Below are 18,018 nucleotides of genomic sequence, written 5' to 3'. Positions count from 1 at the left end.
TAAACTGGTGCTGTCAATTTTAGCTTGCAACTGGCAGTAAGATACGTGTTTCTAGTTTAGTGCAAAACCAGTGCTACTCTGGAAGTCCAGCCGACAGGTAGTCCTTTTCTTCCTGTCTTCCCCTTTGCCACCGAACAGCAGACACAGGTGTTTCCTCTCATGAGGCTCTGGGTGCCACCATCCTCCCACTCCAGCCAGGAGCTCCTGTTCCAGGCACTTGTCTTTCTTCACCGTTCCCCCACACGGTCAGAGTAATTGTGGTTTCAAGTTTGGAGACAGGGCAGGAGGGGAAACAAAGAACATCCATACAGGAAGGCTGGGTTCTGGAGCCATCTGCTTCTCAGTCTTAAAGCTTCAGCAGAATACTACTTAAGTCTCACAGCTGTAGCATCCAACAGGCCCGTACCACTTCTGAAGATTGCCATTTGTGATTGTTTTCAAATTTAATGGTTGCAACAGAATAATCTGAACATTGAAAGAACAGTGTCACTTAAAAACAAAGACACACTTCTTTGCTCACATTTCTTTTACTGTGTATATCCAATTACGTTTGTCCATTAATATTTTAAAAATGACAGTAGCTGACCTGTCCTCAACCAGACATTGATAAGCAAACTATTATTTGCCATTTGAGTAGGGTTTTTTTTTTTTTTTTCAATATGAGGTTTTGCCAAATGCATTTAATGCCACCACTGGGCTCACATTAAAAAAAATTGTCAAGGATTGCATATACAGTAGATGTCAAGTTTAATTTTGTTAATTCTACACATCTGCCTTTTAATTTGACTTCCATTTTGAGTGTAAATGGAACGGGTTCACATATAAACCTTTCTATAATTAGGGTGAGTGTCATTTTTGTCAAGTGATTAAAAACATTATTTTAGGATTCAAATTACTGTCTCTTCACTAGCGTGACAAGTAAAATTGGAAAGCTGTATCAACTGGAGTAACAATTTCACCACAGATGAAACTGGCATGTTACACTACTAGGAGAAATATTTAATAATTGTGAAATAAACTATTAGCATCTTTGTAGTTACATTCTCCTATCTGCCAGTTACAGTGATCAAGTGAAAAACACGTCAAGCAGGGTTTTGAAGAGTTCTGCATATCCTCGTTTCCTAACATCACTAAAGGTCTCTTTTTAACCTCTTCCTTCTTACCCTTTTGCCCTTTTTCTTCCTTAGCCCAAAAATGCAAGGCAACACAAAACCCTAAGCTGTCTTCCTACTCCAGACTATGTAAAAATAATTGTAGTGACTCTTCACAACAATTTACTGCAGTAGTCACAAGAAAACTCCTGGGATTTTTTTCTTTTTTAAAAAAAGGAATTTTATATAGTCTATTTTGCTTTTATTGTTCTAAGTTTAGATTTATTTTTTCCCAAAGCAAGCTTAAAATATTAAAGTATATAAATATACACTAATCATCTTTTAAATAAATAAAAAAAATCACAGAATTAATGTTAAGAGTTAAGAAGTTAGGCCAACGAAGTTTCTTCTGGATAAGTGCAGTATTCCTGCTGACCCTCCTGATTACAGAGGCTGGTAACTCTCCTCTCCTAAGCAAGAGTCCATCTGTCCCCTCTCTACCTCACCTCCTCTTCCGCTCAATGCACCCTTTGTATGGCAAATGGCTTAATTGGTTACCAGTTGGATTAATTCAAGTGCAATCATGTCTAACTGTATTCAGTTTGGATTTTCCTGCTGCTCCTCACACTGCATGAGACAGAAAAGCTTTTGGGATCATTTTCCCCTACCCTCCCTCACAGTTATACAAGGTGGTCTAACAAAGCTCTTATGGACAGGCAGTAATTTTTCATCTATATTCTAAAACCACAATTACTGCACTGTTTCAACTATTCATGAAGTTAATTTTTGGAAGTGCAAACCTTTAAATGAAAATATATGCTAACATTTTCTTGAAGTACATAACATTAAAGTACAGTATGTAACTAAAAAGTTTAAAAGCTGTTGTGCATGTTAATTCAATTTCAGTATTTATCCAGAGAGCAACAAATTCCATTACTAAAATAAAACCTGCCTGTTTGCTATAGTCAGAATATTACTATTAAAATAAAAATAGAAAAATTATTTTCCATATTTTGATATAGTTAGTTTGTGCAATGAAGCTGATTAAGAAAAAGAACAGTCTTCTGATTAACACTGATAATTGTTCTACCAGAAATGGTAAATATTTTCAACACCAAAATTTCTTTTCAAGTGAAAAAAACAGAGTAAAATTCAGCCTGGATTCAAGAGTCAAGATTATTTTTTTTCCTCTCTCACACCTGCTCTGCCAGCATTGCTGATCACAACATGAAATTAGGAAGTGGATTTTTTAATTTTAAACTGACCTTCATTTTACTAACCTTTATTTTCAGCACTAACAGCTATTTTATTATACAGCAGAACTATCAGCAAGGGACAGAAAGCCTCATTTCATGTAACCTATTTTGAAAGTGGAATAAGTATTTATCTTACTATGAAAAACAAGAGGCCACCTTCACAGACACACACTCTTTCTGATAAGATGCTTGCATTAAAACCCACTCTGAATCGTATTTAGTCTAAAAGGATATGGAGTTTCGGTCAAGTTTAAAAGCAGCACTTGAACATCTGGGATAACAATGGGAAACAGGAGATGCAAGCCCACTTTCAGCTACTTTCTTAAATATAGAAGTGACATACTCTAACTCATTTTTTAATGTAATTTCAAAGAAAGTGATCCTTTTCCTTTGTAATAATCCATATTGACTTGTATCTAAGCTAGTTTAGCCATGTCAACAGAAAACAGACAAAAAGGATCAAAGCATTTTGGATCACCTTAGGTGATCGACACAGGGCCAGGCTTATTGCTTGACAGGATCACCTAAGGTGATCTAAAGTGAGAAAATAAAGTAATCCCTCTAGCTTGAATTCAAGCCAATGAGTTAATCTAGACTGTTCTATGTTCAGCCTCTGGATAAACAGATTACATCTATTTCAAAACACTGGCAAAGGGGAAAGAGGCAGAAGCCCCCAGAATCTTTATCAAGTAAAAAAAAAAATCTGTTCTCCTAAATGGCTAAAAATAATGAAGTCACATGTTCTTTAGTCAAGAAACTGTTATTGCATATTTCATTTGTGATTACTGCTCAAGCAGCATTTTGAACTTTTTACTTTCTTGACTAAAACTGCAGCAAGGCGTTATTTAAAAGTTCCTTTCACCAATGTTTTCCTTCTTTCACTGCTAAAGAAAGCTGATCCTACTAAACTATTTTAAAGAATCATCAACTTTGCTTCTAGAACAATTTCTACCACTTAAGATTCCCAATATTTATGTTGACAAAAATATATTAAATCAGTCTCTCTCCATAAAAGTCAGATCTAGTAGGCCGTCTCTATGTTCCATCTAATTAAAAACTCACGGGCAGAGCTCAGGGCTACTGCAGAAACAGTCGTACATGACACATTTTTAAAAAGGTTTCTTCATACCTTAACAGCTATGCTTTTTGAAGGTAGAAATGAAATTTCTTTAAACTCTTGTTCCACGGTAGCGGTAACTTCAACTGAGCATCCTTTCTGCCAAGCCATAACCAGCTGCCTAGTCCTTGAACTCAAATCTCCACCATACTGCCCAATTTATGCCATAACCTGTATCAGCTCATACTCACTAAGAAAATATATATAAAGATTATTTACATATAAATGGTTTGGAGCACAGCCTTCTGTTCAAAGGCAACCCATTCTTGTCCATGATCTTTAGAGGGAGGAGAAAGTGGAAAAACGTGGGTTAGAAGAGGTCTGATGAACAATTATTACTTTTCTTAAAATAAATCCATTATTTCTTCTGTGGATATACCACACAATTTCACAGCAGCTGCTGTGTGCAAAATACTTTGCGCAATCTTAAATTGATAGAATTAGCTTAAAAAAAAAGACACACAATGATACAGTATCTAACTTCAGGAAATCTCAGAAACTTCAAACAGTAATAGCCCCACAAAAATAGAAAGTGAAATGAAGTGAAAATGCTTAGTTTTTGCAAACACAGAACTGTCAAAGACATTAACGTATAAAATAAATGCCATAAAATTATGAACATTTCAGAATTGCACACTGCAGCAGCAGTTATTGTGCTTATTTCTTTGCTTTTTCCTAAAAAACTCATCACATGGGAAAGCAGACAATACCTTCAAATTTTATACTGAAAGAGAATAAAATTTTTGTTTCTACCACTTAACGACTTGCTTAAAAGCATCTATAAACAAATAATTATTCTCAAGTAAACTCCTTAAAATCAGTATTTTTTCTAAAAAGACTGATAAAACATACATTTCAATGACGTATCTGCGGGATGTGTGTGATTTTTTTTACTGAGAATTAAAATTATATGTGTTTATATATATTTCACATATACATAAATATTACATATATACACAAAATCCAGTACTTAAGTTTACTGTAGAAAGATTTAGTCATTAACTTCTGAATAATCTTTTAGTACCCTGGCTTCCTCAGGCTATAAGATTAGTCATCTGAGAGTTTTGTTTAATTCTCTAATCCACTGGTAATATTATATCTGCTATTTGCTACTTGCAGCAAAATTTTCAGAGTCCTCTGAACTACAACATTATTCCACCAACTTTAAGATGAAACTGCTTTGGATGCAGTAGAGTATTTTACTGTGGTTTTTTATTATTTTAAAAGTACATACAACAATCTAAGAGTTCCCAAATAAGCAACACTCCTCATCTAGACAAAAAAGTTACTTTAAAAATATTAAGTTAGCAACATAACTTTAGAATATTTTTATCTGAGACTGGACTAAATATAAAGAGAGACTCTAATTGCCTTATTAGGTCAGGTGACAAATGTGAAAGAAGCTAATTCACATTATCTATCATAATTGCCAGAAGGAGTCCTCCAGTAACAGACACGCTCAACCAGACTAAAAATTAATTTCCACATTGTCCCTAGTGATCAAGGCTGTTGTCTCTAACTACAGTCAGTCGTGTCACATACCTGTGGAATTATTTTGGTAAATGAAATAATGTGGTTAAGATCCCCATCCCTCTCTACCCCTGAAAAAAAGTCTTTTTTTTCCTTTATTAAAAAGGAGGAGAAAAGCTATAAACAATAATGTAGGGCTCAGAAAGGAAAAACCACATTGAGTTTCTCAGCTGTAATGTCAAATGGCACCTTGACTACAGGCAGTACTGCAACCGTTATTACGGAATCCAGAAAGCCAAAGCTCAACAGAAAGCCAACATAAATGATTTCTCAAATTATACTGGCAGAAGATGAGGATCTGAAAGGAAGATAGGTCCAGGCCAGGAAGGAAGGAAAATACATGCCAGTCAGCCTCACCTCAGTCCCCAAGAAGGTTGTGAGCAACCAAAACAGATTTACCAAGTGCAAATTATGTCTGACCAACCCAATTGCTTTCTGTGGTGACGTGACTGATGTTGAGGACAAGGAGGGGGGCTTAGATGTTGTGCACCTTGCCTTTAGCAAGGCCTTTGACACAATATCCCAGTCTCCTTATCACAACATTGGTGAGGTATGGGCTGGATAAGTAGATGATAAGGTAAGTGAAAAATTGACTGGATCGCTGGATGCAGAGACACATGATCAGTGGCGCAAAGTTCAGCGGGCAGCCAGTAACCAGGTGGGAACCTTCAAGGATCAATATGGGGACCAATGCTATCTAACGTCTTCATTAATGACCTGGGTGACGGGACACAGTGCACTCTCAGTAAGTCTGCACAGAATACCAAACCAGGGTGAGTGCTCAGTACACTGGAGGGTAGAGCTACTGTTCCGAGGGATGTCGACAGGCTTGAGAAATAGGTTGACAGGAACCTCATGAAGTTTAAAACCAAGTATGCAGCTGGGGTGGAATAACCCTGGGCCACAATACAGTCTGGGAGCCAACTCTCTGGGAAGCAGCTCTACAGAAAGAGACCCAGAGGTCCTGGTGGGCAGTAAGGTGAACACAAGTCTGCAGCGTATCCTTCTAGTGAAAGCAGCAAACAGCATTCTACCCTGTATCAGCAAAAGTGTCACCAGCAGGTCCAGCAAAGCGATCTTTCTTCTCTATTTGGACATGTAAAACCACTCCTGGAGTACTGTGTCCAGTTTTGGTCTCCCCGTTACAATATAAATCCATCTGGAAACCAATGTACAATATTCAATTGCACCACAAGGGCTTTTGTGCCAAAACAAAATACATCCATATACTGAAGCCACATACTGGCAACATTAGCCACCAAGGAAACGGTAGATTTAAAAAGTTTATTGGTGCTCCCAATTAATATCCTGATCCCCCTTTATGTGACTGGGAAATAACACAACTTTTAAAAGTATTACCCCCCCCGCCCCCCCCCCCCCCCGTGCTCACCTTTGTATTCAAAAAAAAAACCAAGCAAGAGCAGTAGTCTCCTACACACCTACCACCAACATAATAAAGGGCATCTACTGCCTAAACAGTGGAATCTGAAGAAACAGCTACCAACATTATATTCATTGATTTTAATACTTTGGGGTGTTGTTTTGTTCTTCTAATTCCAAGACCTCAATCAGTGCCAGCACCATGAATCTAGTTTCAGTTTGGACTCCTGCTTGCAATGATCAGCCCTTCACTATACCTAATATCTCTTCTCAAAAATTTACTCACAGTTCCCCAACATTCAAAAGTATGTAGTGCTTTTTAACCAGCATCATAATTAACAAACTACAAAATGAAATGGATGTAAAAATAGAGGAACCTCAAAGATCAGAGTATGCACCAGAAAGAAGCAGCTTTCAGTAGCCAAGTAACAAATAAATCCCAAGTTGCAAATACAGTGCATTTTTAAGAAGAAACTTAAATCCACTGACAGAATACTAGCACTTTCCTCTGAAGATTGTGATGTTACTCCACTGTTTCCTTCTTAAATTTAAACTTGCTGCAGTTCTTTAAGTGCTGTAAGTTTTCTCCAGTTAAAAAATACAGAAACTGATACAACCACTATTTCACTACAAATTCCCAGTAGTCTCTGAGAGTACGTCTAAAATCCTACAAGGCCAAATTTCCTATGAAGCATGATTACTGGATGAAGACAAAATAACCATGGAAACAGATGTTACACAAAATGACGAAAACCTTTACAAAGCTAGAGTAAGCCTCAAAACTTCCAGTTCCTTGCAACCGTTTTTCCTGAACAGAATATCATCCAGTTGCATAAAATAAAGCAAGAGAAAGATTAGTTCGGTATCTCCAAATTATTCAGTAGTCCACAATATCCAAAGACGACTGCAACTTCTTTAATGAGCAGTTGATGCCTAACAAGAGTTAGGCAGAATGGACAGTGCCATCAAAAAAAGCAGCACTGAGGGTATGGCAAAAAAATGCCCTTACTTAAGAGGGGAAAAAAGTGTTTAAAAGTTATTGTGTTTTTCCAATGGAATAATTGTAATGGGAATATTAATAAAAACAATCCCAATCTTTCCCCTTCATGTGTTTAATATCCCCTTTTCCAATCCCTCCTTCAGTCCTTATTGCTTGTCTGCTTTACCCACTTACTTCCAAGAGATGTTTGGTTCACCATCCCTTTTGGGAAAGCATCGTTACTCTGTGCATCTCTTTCACGGTCCTCTGTGCACTTTTGCCTTTTCCTGAATACTGCTATTGAGAAAACCATTCTGCCTGCTGCCTCCACAACCCCTAAGAAACTTCACAAGTTTTATCCAAGTGATTTGCTACATAACGCTGCTGCCAGGCACTGCAGTGTGTAGCCCAGAAGCAAACAGTTACGCGTAAGTAGAGTGGAGCCTCCTACAATTTCTTCCAAGACTCTGCTCCATAACCTCTGTCCATCTAGCCTCTCTATGGAAGCCAAGAGCCTGTTGAGTATCCTAGATGACTCTTTTAGCCTCAAGTAGTCTTCCTCTCCTTCCTCACAAAAAAATCAGGGCCCAGAGTTACTGTGCCAACTACTCCCTGGATATCTCCCAAGTGCATATACTACCTCCTCCCCACTGCGACACTGAAGAGGGAAAGCAAGCATGAACATCTGCAAATAAAATTTACATAGAGGGACAGTTCTATGAACTCGGTGGAACACTTCATTCCCAAACATCAGGGCATGGAGTATTTCCAACAAATTTCAATGAATGGGGGGGGGGGGGGGGGGGGGGGGCGGGAAGGAAACCACAGAAATGGCGCATCAGCTCTTGCCACTAATACTTTAAGATTATAGACCAAAACTAATTATAGATGAAACTAATTAAGTCATTAGTCTGTAAGCTAAAACAAGTTTACAGAAGATATCTAAAGACCTCAATCATGGCCACTTGCTCAAGAACATCAAGAACAAAAAAGAAACCTAACCAAAGTGGAGCTAGCTAACCTTACTCATAACTTTTTCTGGAAGCAGAGATGCATTCAGAAGTCACAGAAGGAATTACAACATACCTTGTTTTCAAAAGGACAGGAATTATTTTGGATATTGATTCTCTTTAGATCTAAACAGAAGAAAATGCAGGAAAGCACTATGCACTTCCCTCGCACCAGACCATGCAGCTGTTGATTTGACAACTTCTGTGTTCCCACCCTCATACCTCTCCAGGAGGCTGGTTCACCAAGACGAAACAATTCCTCATGCAGTTGATGCTTAGCTGCTAGACCCGATACAAGAAGCAGGGTCACACCAGCTTGTGTCTGGTGGGAGGGAGATAACTGGATCTAGTTTGGGCTGCTACTAAAGACATTAAGTCAAATGTGAAACGGCACTCTCAGTATCTTAAATTCCTTTATGCATGCAGGATATCTAAAGAAAAACATATGGCCAATCCCGTGACAGCAGCAGGAAAACAAAGATAAATATATTAAGGAAGAAAAATAAAGGGGAAGGAAACACATAAGAGCAACAAGTAATAAACAAAAGAAGAACCATACAGACAGCAAGGTGGAAGCATTCATAGACTAACTCAGGTATACTATTCCACACAGTAGCAACACAGTTACTTTGATCACTGGAAAACAGAAAAATGCTTTGCATAATGCACCAAAAAACCAGAGAATAAGAGAAATAACAGTTATGGGCAAATCTCTAGAAATCCAGAGAGGAAAAATTAAGAAGAGTGCAAGTATAATGTTATATTGAGATTATTAAAACAGAAAAATAATTTCAAATAGAAAACAAAAGAAAAGAGGGTATCAGTAAAATAAAGCACAATTAAAGGAAACAGTAATGGGCAACAGCAGACCATCATTAATTGGAGAATTCAATAAAGGAAAATACCCAATAAAGTAATGGAAAAGCTTAGAAACATCCATAGAAACATGAAGTTTGCCTTTGGTCTCACTATTGCTAACTTGTAATCTTCTCAAGAATTCTTTAAGAAGCTGTAGTAGGGCAATTGCCAACTGAAAGACACAAGACTAATACTATTTGAAGTCCAGACCTTAAAACCAACATAAAGAAATAAATAAAACTTATTTCAAAGTTTTAGTCACACACGCAAGTCAAATTAATGCAAGCATGAAGCACAAAGAGAGAATGCAGTATATAGTTTTAAGACCATAGAGCAAGGTGCTAGTACTAAACACTTGTACACACAAAGCGAGAGTAAATTATGTTTAACACAACTACTGCAGAGTACTCAAGTTAGAAAAAAAATGTTGACTGTGAAAAGGAAAGCTGGTAAGAGTGAAAATTTAAAATAAAACCTTATTCTCCTAGCCTAGCACTGTAAAGAAATATAATTTTCATTGTTTTGATAAGATATTTACACAAAACAATTTGTTTTCCACAAGAATTTTAAAATTATATATAAGCAATAAATGAACCGTAATAAGTAATGCCCATTTCATCATATGTACCATCAGATTAAATCTATAATTGAGACATCACAAGATTTAAGATTTCCATAGTATATGATTTTACTTTACAAAGCTAATGAAATTCCATTTTGTTAGCATTGTGATCAGAAATACTAATTTGAGTATATAAACTATAAAAAAAGTATTTTTCTTCCAAGTATGTTAAAAGAGGTTAGCTACCTCAATCAAACATAGATTTCATTAAAAATTAAGATATATCAGTAACAAATATGCCAAGATATACTGGGGAAAAAAAAAAAAAACAAAACACTCGGCATCGCATTTTGGGGTGGGGGGGGGAGAAATCACACACCGAAATACAGATGCAATTTCAAGCACAGATAGTTCCTTCAGTGGATAAGGAATACATATCATTATCACTGATCCTATTATTTTCGACATTTAACAAAAATCATTACATATGCTTCAGAAAAGTAAGATGATACAATGTTACTAAATACTACATCATTTGGGAAAACTGAAAATAAACAAAGTTTTGAGTTATTATAAAGGACATGGAATGCAAAGGTTTAATTGAAGAGGTGCCAGGCCTCACACAGAAGAAAGGTCCCGAGACTCATCAGACACGTCTCTCCTCGGTCTGCAGCAGCAGTTGTTAGAATAGCAGCATGGCAACGAGCAAGGATTCATCATGTCTCTAAGTCAAACAGTTCCAAGGTCATTTTGATGATCAGCAAAACTTTAAAGCAATCACTCTTTCTACAGTTACACAGGTTGGATACTTATTTCCTAAAGCATATACACCACCAGATTTTTAACTCATCCACACAGTCTGGAATGCCAAATGCTGAATACAGGATGACTGGGAACATTAGGCATGTTCTTTCCCATTGCTTTCAGTACCGATTAAGAGCTATGAGAGAAATTATCCCAAGTCTGAGGCACTGTTTCATAATCAGTTGGTTAGCTGTGGCAAGAGTTTTGCGATGAACTTCTAGTGTATTTTCTACTTGACCTGGTCTGACACCACCGACAGACAGGAAGAGTGGAAATGCAGAGCATCCTACAGGATATGTAGCAATCCAAACTTCCGGCTCAAGTTTGTTCCCTTACATCACAAGAGATACCCTAACCTACACTGCCTTAGAGGCACTAGCAAAAGTGTTGAGTACAGTTATTTCTTGGAATTGCAAAAATATACTGAAGAACAGGAATACATGGTCTCAAAATAGTGATATTTATGAAATAGCAGCATTCTGACACAAACAGATTTGATTAAAATAGAACTGGGATCACCCCATTCCTCCCAGAAGCATGGGATTAAGGGAAGGCAGGCAGAGGAATGGACATTTAAAAAAAAAAAAAAAAAATCACACTGTAACAAAAGCACAGCAAGCACCCAAATTCACAAACGTTCTTGGAAAGAAAATGTGTAAAGCTCATCTTCCTACGCAAAACTCCAACTGCAATGGGATACTGAATTAAGCATTTTAGACATCGATGTTATAGACTACAGGTAGCTGTGAACTTTTAATTAGGCCACATTACTCCTCACTTGAATAAACAGAGCGCTATTTCCACCTGTGAAATAAAAAAGCCACAGTTCTGGATATTTAATATTTCTGATTATCAAAAATTCTTCCAACCAAGTCAAGGCACAGAAAGGACATTATACAGGCCATCTGATGCAGGAAGGGACTTAATGGAAAGTAAGCAAGCAGAGATGATTTTATATCTCCTTCTCCTGCTGGCAACTGGTGGACTGACTAACTGGGGAGGTTCAAATCAAATTGGTCTTGTACTTACTTTCTGAGAAAATATGCAAAGGAGCAGGGCTGAAGAAGTTTAAGGGCCACTGGTGAAATAGCTTGAAAATAAACTACTGAACTAACCACTATGGTCAAACTCTGTATTCTGTCCTGGGAAATTCCTGGATTTTCAGAGAATTTCACTTGAACAAAACCAGTTAAAAATTTGCAGGGCTTTTTAAGTGTTTGTAAAAAGCCAATGTTAAAATACAAGAATAAATTTGACTCATGCTGTTTTAACTGCAACACTGAGATCGCATCCCCTTCTATATAGAAAACAGAAAGCCAATCGACACCGTAACTTCTTTAGAAATCCACGTCCCCTCTCTGAGGATTTTACAGCTACTTCTGCTTCAGAGCAAGAATAAAATCTTTAATAGGTATTCCCAAACTCTGACAGGGTAGGAATTGACCTCTTTTCCAAAAGAAATGGCAGTTATAAAAGGAGTCCCATAGCTGAACATACCTATCATCTATGCTTACTCACATTAAAAAGAAATGCCTGTTTCACCTCGTATCTATAATCACAATTACGCAGTCATCATTTTAAGGTGTAATACTACAGAAATTACGTAAACAAGGTTAGAGTGCTCTTGTTAAAACATTTCAATATGTTTACATCATGAAATAATGCCTCATTTTTTCAGTTCAGAAATCAGACATTACTTATGGGGGGGGGGGGGTGGGGGCACGGAAGAGAACAAGCAATTAAGCCCAAGATCACAATGCTTTGTACTTCTTGAAGTTTCTCTCTCATGTAACTGTAAGTGCCAATTGTAACTGATTTTTCTGTTATTCCAGTCTTGGTACTGGCAATGGTGAAAAGTGCTAATGGGACTTCAAAATATTAATTCTTTAAGTGTTGCCAATAACTTACATACAACACCTATGGTTTCTTGTTTCTACTAATAGCAACTCTCCTAACGCTAGTTCAAAGGAAAACATGCTTTGTCATCTTTGTAAGGGTGGGAAGAAAGGGACGAACATATTTAAAACAGAGATAATTCCCTAGAGTGTAACCAGACAGAGGAAATCACCATTTGGAGCTCCTTCAGCTATCTAACCGGACAAGTTATTACTATTTTTATTGAACTAAGGAACTTTACACTTTTCTTCTTCCACATTGTTCTGGGGAATGGTCCAGACTGACATTTTAGAGTTGTTGCAGAACTCTGCATTCAGTATCAGCAGTTTAGGCCCAACTGTACACTCTAAGAACAGTTCTGAGCGTTTAGACACTACCTTTTACTAATAGCCAGCAAAATATTTAAAAACAAATACTAGGAACATATGACATCCATTCTTTGTAAAAGGTTAGTTTTCCTAGTTTTACCATTCCTAGTTTTACCATTCCTGACGTAATTTTAACTGACAATCCACAGAACATGGAGTTATTAAAAGAGCTGTCATAGCAACAATTAGGGACACAAAGCAGATCAGCAATAGGGTAGACTTTGTTTACAGAATATACTGAAGGAGAAAGAGGGGCTTTTTACCTCCCAAGGGCTTGCAACTGATGCTCCAGCTAGATCTCATCTGGCAAAACACTGGCACCAAGGCAAAGCCCCAGCATACAAGTTTCACAAAAGGACAGAAAACTAATTTCTTTCCACACCCTGCTAATTGTCTACACATTTGAAGCTGTCTCTACCAGCAAAACATTGTTCAGTCACATGAAGCATCAGAGCAACCTTCCACAGCCATGTATCAAAGAACAGAAAAAATTAACAATGCTACAGTGAATCAAGCAGTTAACCGTGTTCTGCACCTTTCAGAGCTGGACTAACATATACATTGCAACATGCTACTGTTTCAGTAAGGCTAATTCATTAGTATTCTAAAGCAAGTTAAAACAAGTTGCTGAGTCAACCTTTACTCTTAAACATCAGACTAATTTGCTTGGTTTTGCTCAAAAAACAGTTCTCAATGGTTAGTAGCTATCAAAGTTCAACAAAAAAGTTTGCTAAACATGTCTTATAAATAAAAAGTAGATTGTTTAATGGAAAGGAAATACTACATGTCGTTAGTGAATTATCTTGACTGGTTGCAACAACAAGAAATACCAACACGACAGAGCTCATTTTGTATGCCTCATTTTTAGCTGTGGACAAGGAAAAAAAAAGTTTTCCTACTTCATCAAACATCAAAAATCTTCTCAACCATCACTAGTACTGCAACAAAGTACCCTTGCTAAGCTGAGAATTAAGTTGTCGAAAATTTAGCCGCTGATAAATTCAGAAGGAAGTCCTCACTAAGCATCTCAAAGCAGTTCAATGAGCAACTGGAGGGGAAAAAAAATGGAAAAAGAAATCTACTCCTCACTTTTTCTAGAGTGCCTTCTTTAGAGGCAACATGGGCTGCAAATGCAGACAGCACAGACCATCCATTTGAAAGACATTCTAAAACTTCTTGTAAACTAGGTCCCATTGAAATCCAATTTAATGTTTGTTCCCACCAGAACTTAAGACACTATGGACCAGCAAGAGCCAGAGTTGTAAAACACCAGCTGCTTCACTGTAGTCAGGGCAGTACAGTTGCTACCGCACAAGAGGCAAGAATGGTGAAGACAGTTGTCTGAGAACACAAGAGATAGACCATTGAAACTTGTGGCCACAATGACCTCATCAGATGAGAAAGTGCTGAAACAGTAAGTCGCATGGAAACAGGCTGCACTGGGTCTTGAAAAGCAAAGGAGACATCTGATGAACAAGAAAAGGGGAACAAGTGAAAAGACACAGAAAGGCCAACCCAACAGACTAGGGAAACGATGACTCCAGCAGGACTCTGAACGCATGCAGATAGAATGTATTCAACGTGACTGCAGAAGTAAGTTCCGATGGCCAAGATGATGAAAAATTGGGGAATGGTGTTTGCTAAGTAGGTAAATAAGTATATGTGCTTGGCATCCAACAACATGATTTCTGATGCAACTAAGACGACCTGAAGTAAGGGCCAAATAAAAAACACACCCGGTATTTTTTCCTGATGGGAAGTGCGATCTTCCCCTGAAATTACTGATTACAAGGTCCTAATCCTAACTGCATCCACACAAAACTGGACCGAATCTGCTGCAGTCTGCATATGTGGATACAGTCAAAGGATGTAGGAAACTGATCTTCAGAAACTGTAAGTTATGTTTTAACTGCATGATAACAATACATGTAGAACCAAATTCTGCCTTTCCTTCATTCCTAAATATATTTAAGAATAATATTGTCTACATTGTTACATTATAAAACTAACAGTTATAGTGGGGGAAATGTTTCTAAATTTTTAATGGCTCAAAAAAAAAAAAAGACAGTGATCTTGGCCATTCTAGACAGCAGCAAACTACACAAGTCAGCAAATACCCAGCAATTTTTTTTATCTCATTTCACTATATGTTCTTAAATAAAATAGTTACTTTGAGAGAGGGGAAAAAAAAAAAACCAACAGCCTTACTGGCTGTCCAGTGTTCCCCCTCCTCAAAGTTATTAACATAAATTTAGGCAGCCTCCAGATACGTGCAGTTTTCACTACTGCCCTACTCTAACGTCAGTCTGCCATACATTTCACTTCAATTTTCACATATAAAGAAAAAAAAAACAAACCCAGAGATTTATGTGTTTATAGAATACTATACATATATCTATAGGCTTGAAGCAATCTGCATCTTCCTTCCAGGGTTTATGGGTGTGACTGCACGCAGCTTTCACAAGGCGTTTTAGCTACGAAATCACTATTGGAACACCCAAAAAAGCATGCTGGAAAGGACTCCTTCCAGTTCACATGTCAGGTGGATCCTCTGACAGCCAAGAGCTGTCCAGTTGTTTGAAGAACTCCCCACAACTGCTTTTCAGGCAGGCAAGCAAAGTCTGCAACTTTGCTAGACCCCCCCACAATTTAAAGTCATCTCCTTGGCAGAGACCAACCCCGGAATACTTCACCCTGAAGCATCTTGTCTACAAATATTTTATATACAGGAACTAGAAGGAAAGGACATCAGAACCCAGTCCTCCAGACAGCAAGGCTAAGCACCATAACTGATCATCACATGCGTAAGCACTAGCTTTTACCTCAAAAAGCCAACGGAGCAAGTGTCATCCACGCTGCTACACCAGTGCTATTAGAAAAAAAAAATTCAATCTCAAGACAACAAAGTGTCTTGGACAGGCACACACAGCCATCACCAAACAGAACAAACAGTCCAGTATGGGGCACTCACCCAGAACGTTCTATGCCACCCTTAAAATAATCTAAATTACTATGATTAATGCTTACGTATCACACTCACCAACACTATTTAACGCAGATTATTAACCCTGACCACCCACCTTCATGCAAAAATAGGTCATGTATTTGTACAGGTTTAATTCACTCCGCAAAGTTTACCCTCCCGGGGAAATCTGAGAGCTCATGGCACTACAGAACCACTTTCCTAATGCCCTGAAAGTTTGAACTGATGCAAACTGAAAGCTTCAGGATACTTTTTTAGCTATCATTCAGGAAAGCAAAACTAAATTTTTCAGGTGTCGGAAAGCAAGCCTTCACCCTTCAAGATTTAAGACAATTCAGTTTTAGACAAATAACCTTCACTGCAGGATAAAGTGACAAATTATAAAACACAGGTAACGCAATCATCATGTTGGAGAAGCATCTGTATGCCAGACACCTTGCTGACATATTAAAAATAGAAAATCAATCAGTCTTTGTAGAGAAAACTGAGTATGGGGGAAAGTCTCATTTCCAGCAACTAGAAAACACCACCAGATTCCCCCTTTGAGAGCACCTTTGGACACAGTAGCCATTTCCAGCCCACGCTGATCCTCAAATACCTGCTTGCCTCACAGCTTAGCTGCCCAGCCGCTTTGGGACAGAAACCCCCTACCAGGGAGAGGCGAACCGAGGCAGTTAACTTCTACCGATTACCTACAACCACAAACTCCTGCAACAGCAAAACTGTTCGGTTTAAGAAGAAAGCAAACACGGAGCCTTTATGAAGCTACCCCAGAGGAGGAGGCCAGAGGGGCTGAAGTCGGAGCCGGCGTTCGGGGCCCGGGCGGGGACATCTCTCCGGCGAGGCCTAGGGCCGAGGCAGGCCCCCTCCTCACCAGGTGCGCTCCTCCAGAAACGGGGCCCGCCGCGGAGGAGCGGCCCCGCGGCCCCTCGCGGGCGGGAAAGCCCGGCCGCCGGCGGATCGCAGGGGAGGGCGGGCCCGCTCCGGCCGGCTGCCGCACGGAGCAGGCACGGCGGGCCGGGCTCCACCGCGGCGCTGGAGCGTCCCGCTCCCGTCCCGCCCTGCCGGCCCCTGACGGGGGAACAGCGCCCGGCCGGGGAGGAGGGAGGGGTGATAAGAGGGGCCCGGCGCTGCCCTGGGCCAGATGGCCGGCGCCTCTGCCCTCCCCGGCCGAGGGGGAGGCTGCCTGCTACCTAGACAGGTCGGAGGCCCCGGCGGAGGGCAGAGCCTCCTCTCCGCCGCGGGCCGCGGCGCGCAGCTGCCCGCTCGGGCGGACGGAGAGCCGCTCCCTCCCCTCCCGCACCCCGCCGGCCGCGGCAGGGCTCTTACCTCTGCTAACATCATTACCCCGCTGCGCTGCGGCGCCTCGGCGGCTCTAGCCCCGCAGCATGGTGAAGCCTCGCGGCCGCGCGGAAAGCTCCCCCTCACCCTGCGGGGAGGCGAGGCGAGGCGAGCGCCGCCAGCCCCCTGCCGCCTCCCTCAGCAGCCGCCCGCCGCCCCCAGCCCCACAGCCGCCCTCGCAGCTCGGTCCGGAGAGGCCGCCATCTTGAGAAGGCTACGTGCACCGCCGCCGCCGCTCCCTGCCCGGCGCGCCCGCCGATTGGGGCTGCGGGACGCGGGGCCGCCCCTGCCGGGGCCGGCTCACTCCCCTCCCCGCCCCGCCGCGGCCCGGCCCGCTGTTCTCCAAGTCCGCGTCGCTGCCTGCCCGGGCCGGGGGGACCGTAACCAGCACAAGCGGCCCTCTTCCAGGGTCCGGCCCCAGGGCTGCGGTGTGGCGGCCGGGAAGGCGCTGGGGCCCCGCGGACTGGTAAATCCGGGGGCCGGGTATGGCTCGGGGGGTCAGTGCCGGAGCCGGAGCCCGTCCCGCGGTGCAGCGGCCCTGAAACACTGCGCAGCCCGAAGGGAGAAGTTGAGGGCAGCAGAACTTGGAACGTTGTTGTCAAAGCCGCTCTGGTGTGGGTTTTTTTCTGTCCTGTCTCCCTTGAGACGCTGGCCTGCCTTCTCTCTGAGCTCTTCCGTGCCAGTCAGCTGTTCTGAGAATGCTAATTGAAGTATTTTTTTAAATTTCTGACCAAGCAGCATGCCTCTCAGCCACCAGCAAGGTGTGCAGCACTGCATGTCTTTCCCTGCTCTAGATGTTAAGAGAGAGACATCTATAAGTCTGTTACCTACAGTCTTGTTAAG

General features: G+C 40.5%; 1 protein-coding gene across 2 annotated transcripts in view; it reads right to left on the bottom strand.

Annotated features, from left to right (window-relative positions):
- The window catches only part of SNX13 (sorting nexin 13), a 75,030-nt gene extending 57,816 nt beyond the window's left edge, over positions 1-17,214 (bottom strand). For both annotated transcript variants that reach the window (XM_050892727.1, XM_050892728.1), the window contains exon 1: positions 17,164-17,214. In XM_050892727.1, the coding sequence (XP_050748684.1) occupies positions 17,164-17,178 (15 nt within the window). In that variant the 5' untranslated portion in view covers positions 17,179-17,214. The remainder of the gene's footprint in view (positions 1-17,163) is intronic.
- Positions 17,215-18,018: the final 804 nt, after the last annotated feature.

This window comes from Gymnogyps californianus, chromosome 2 (genome assembly GCF_018139145.2).
Source record: "Gymnogyps californianus isolate 813 chromosome 2, ASM1813914v2, whole genome shotgun sequence".
Lineage (NCBI taxonomy): Eukaryota > Metazoa > Chordata > Aves > Accipitriformes > Cathartidae > Gymnogyps > Gymnogyps californianus.
Note: the sequence above shows the minus strand (reverse complement) of the source record. Positions and strands in the feature narration are given on the sequence as shown.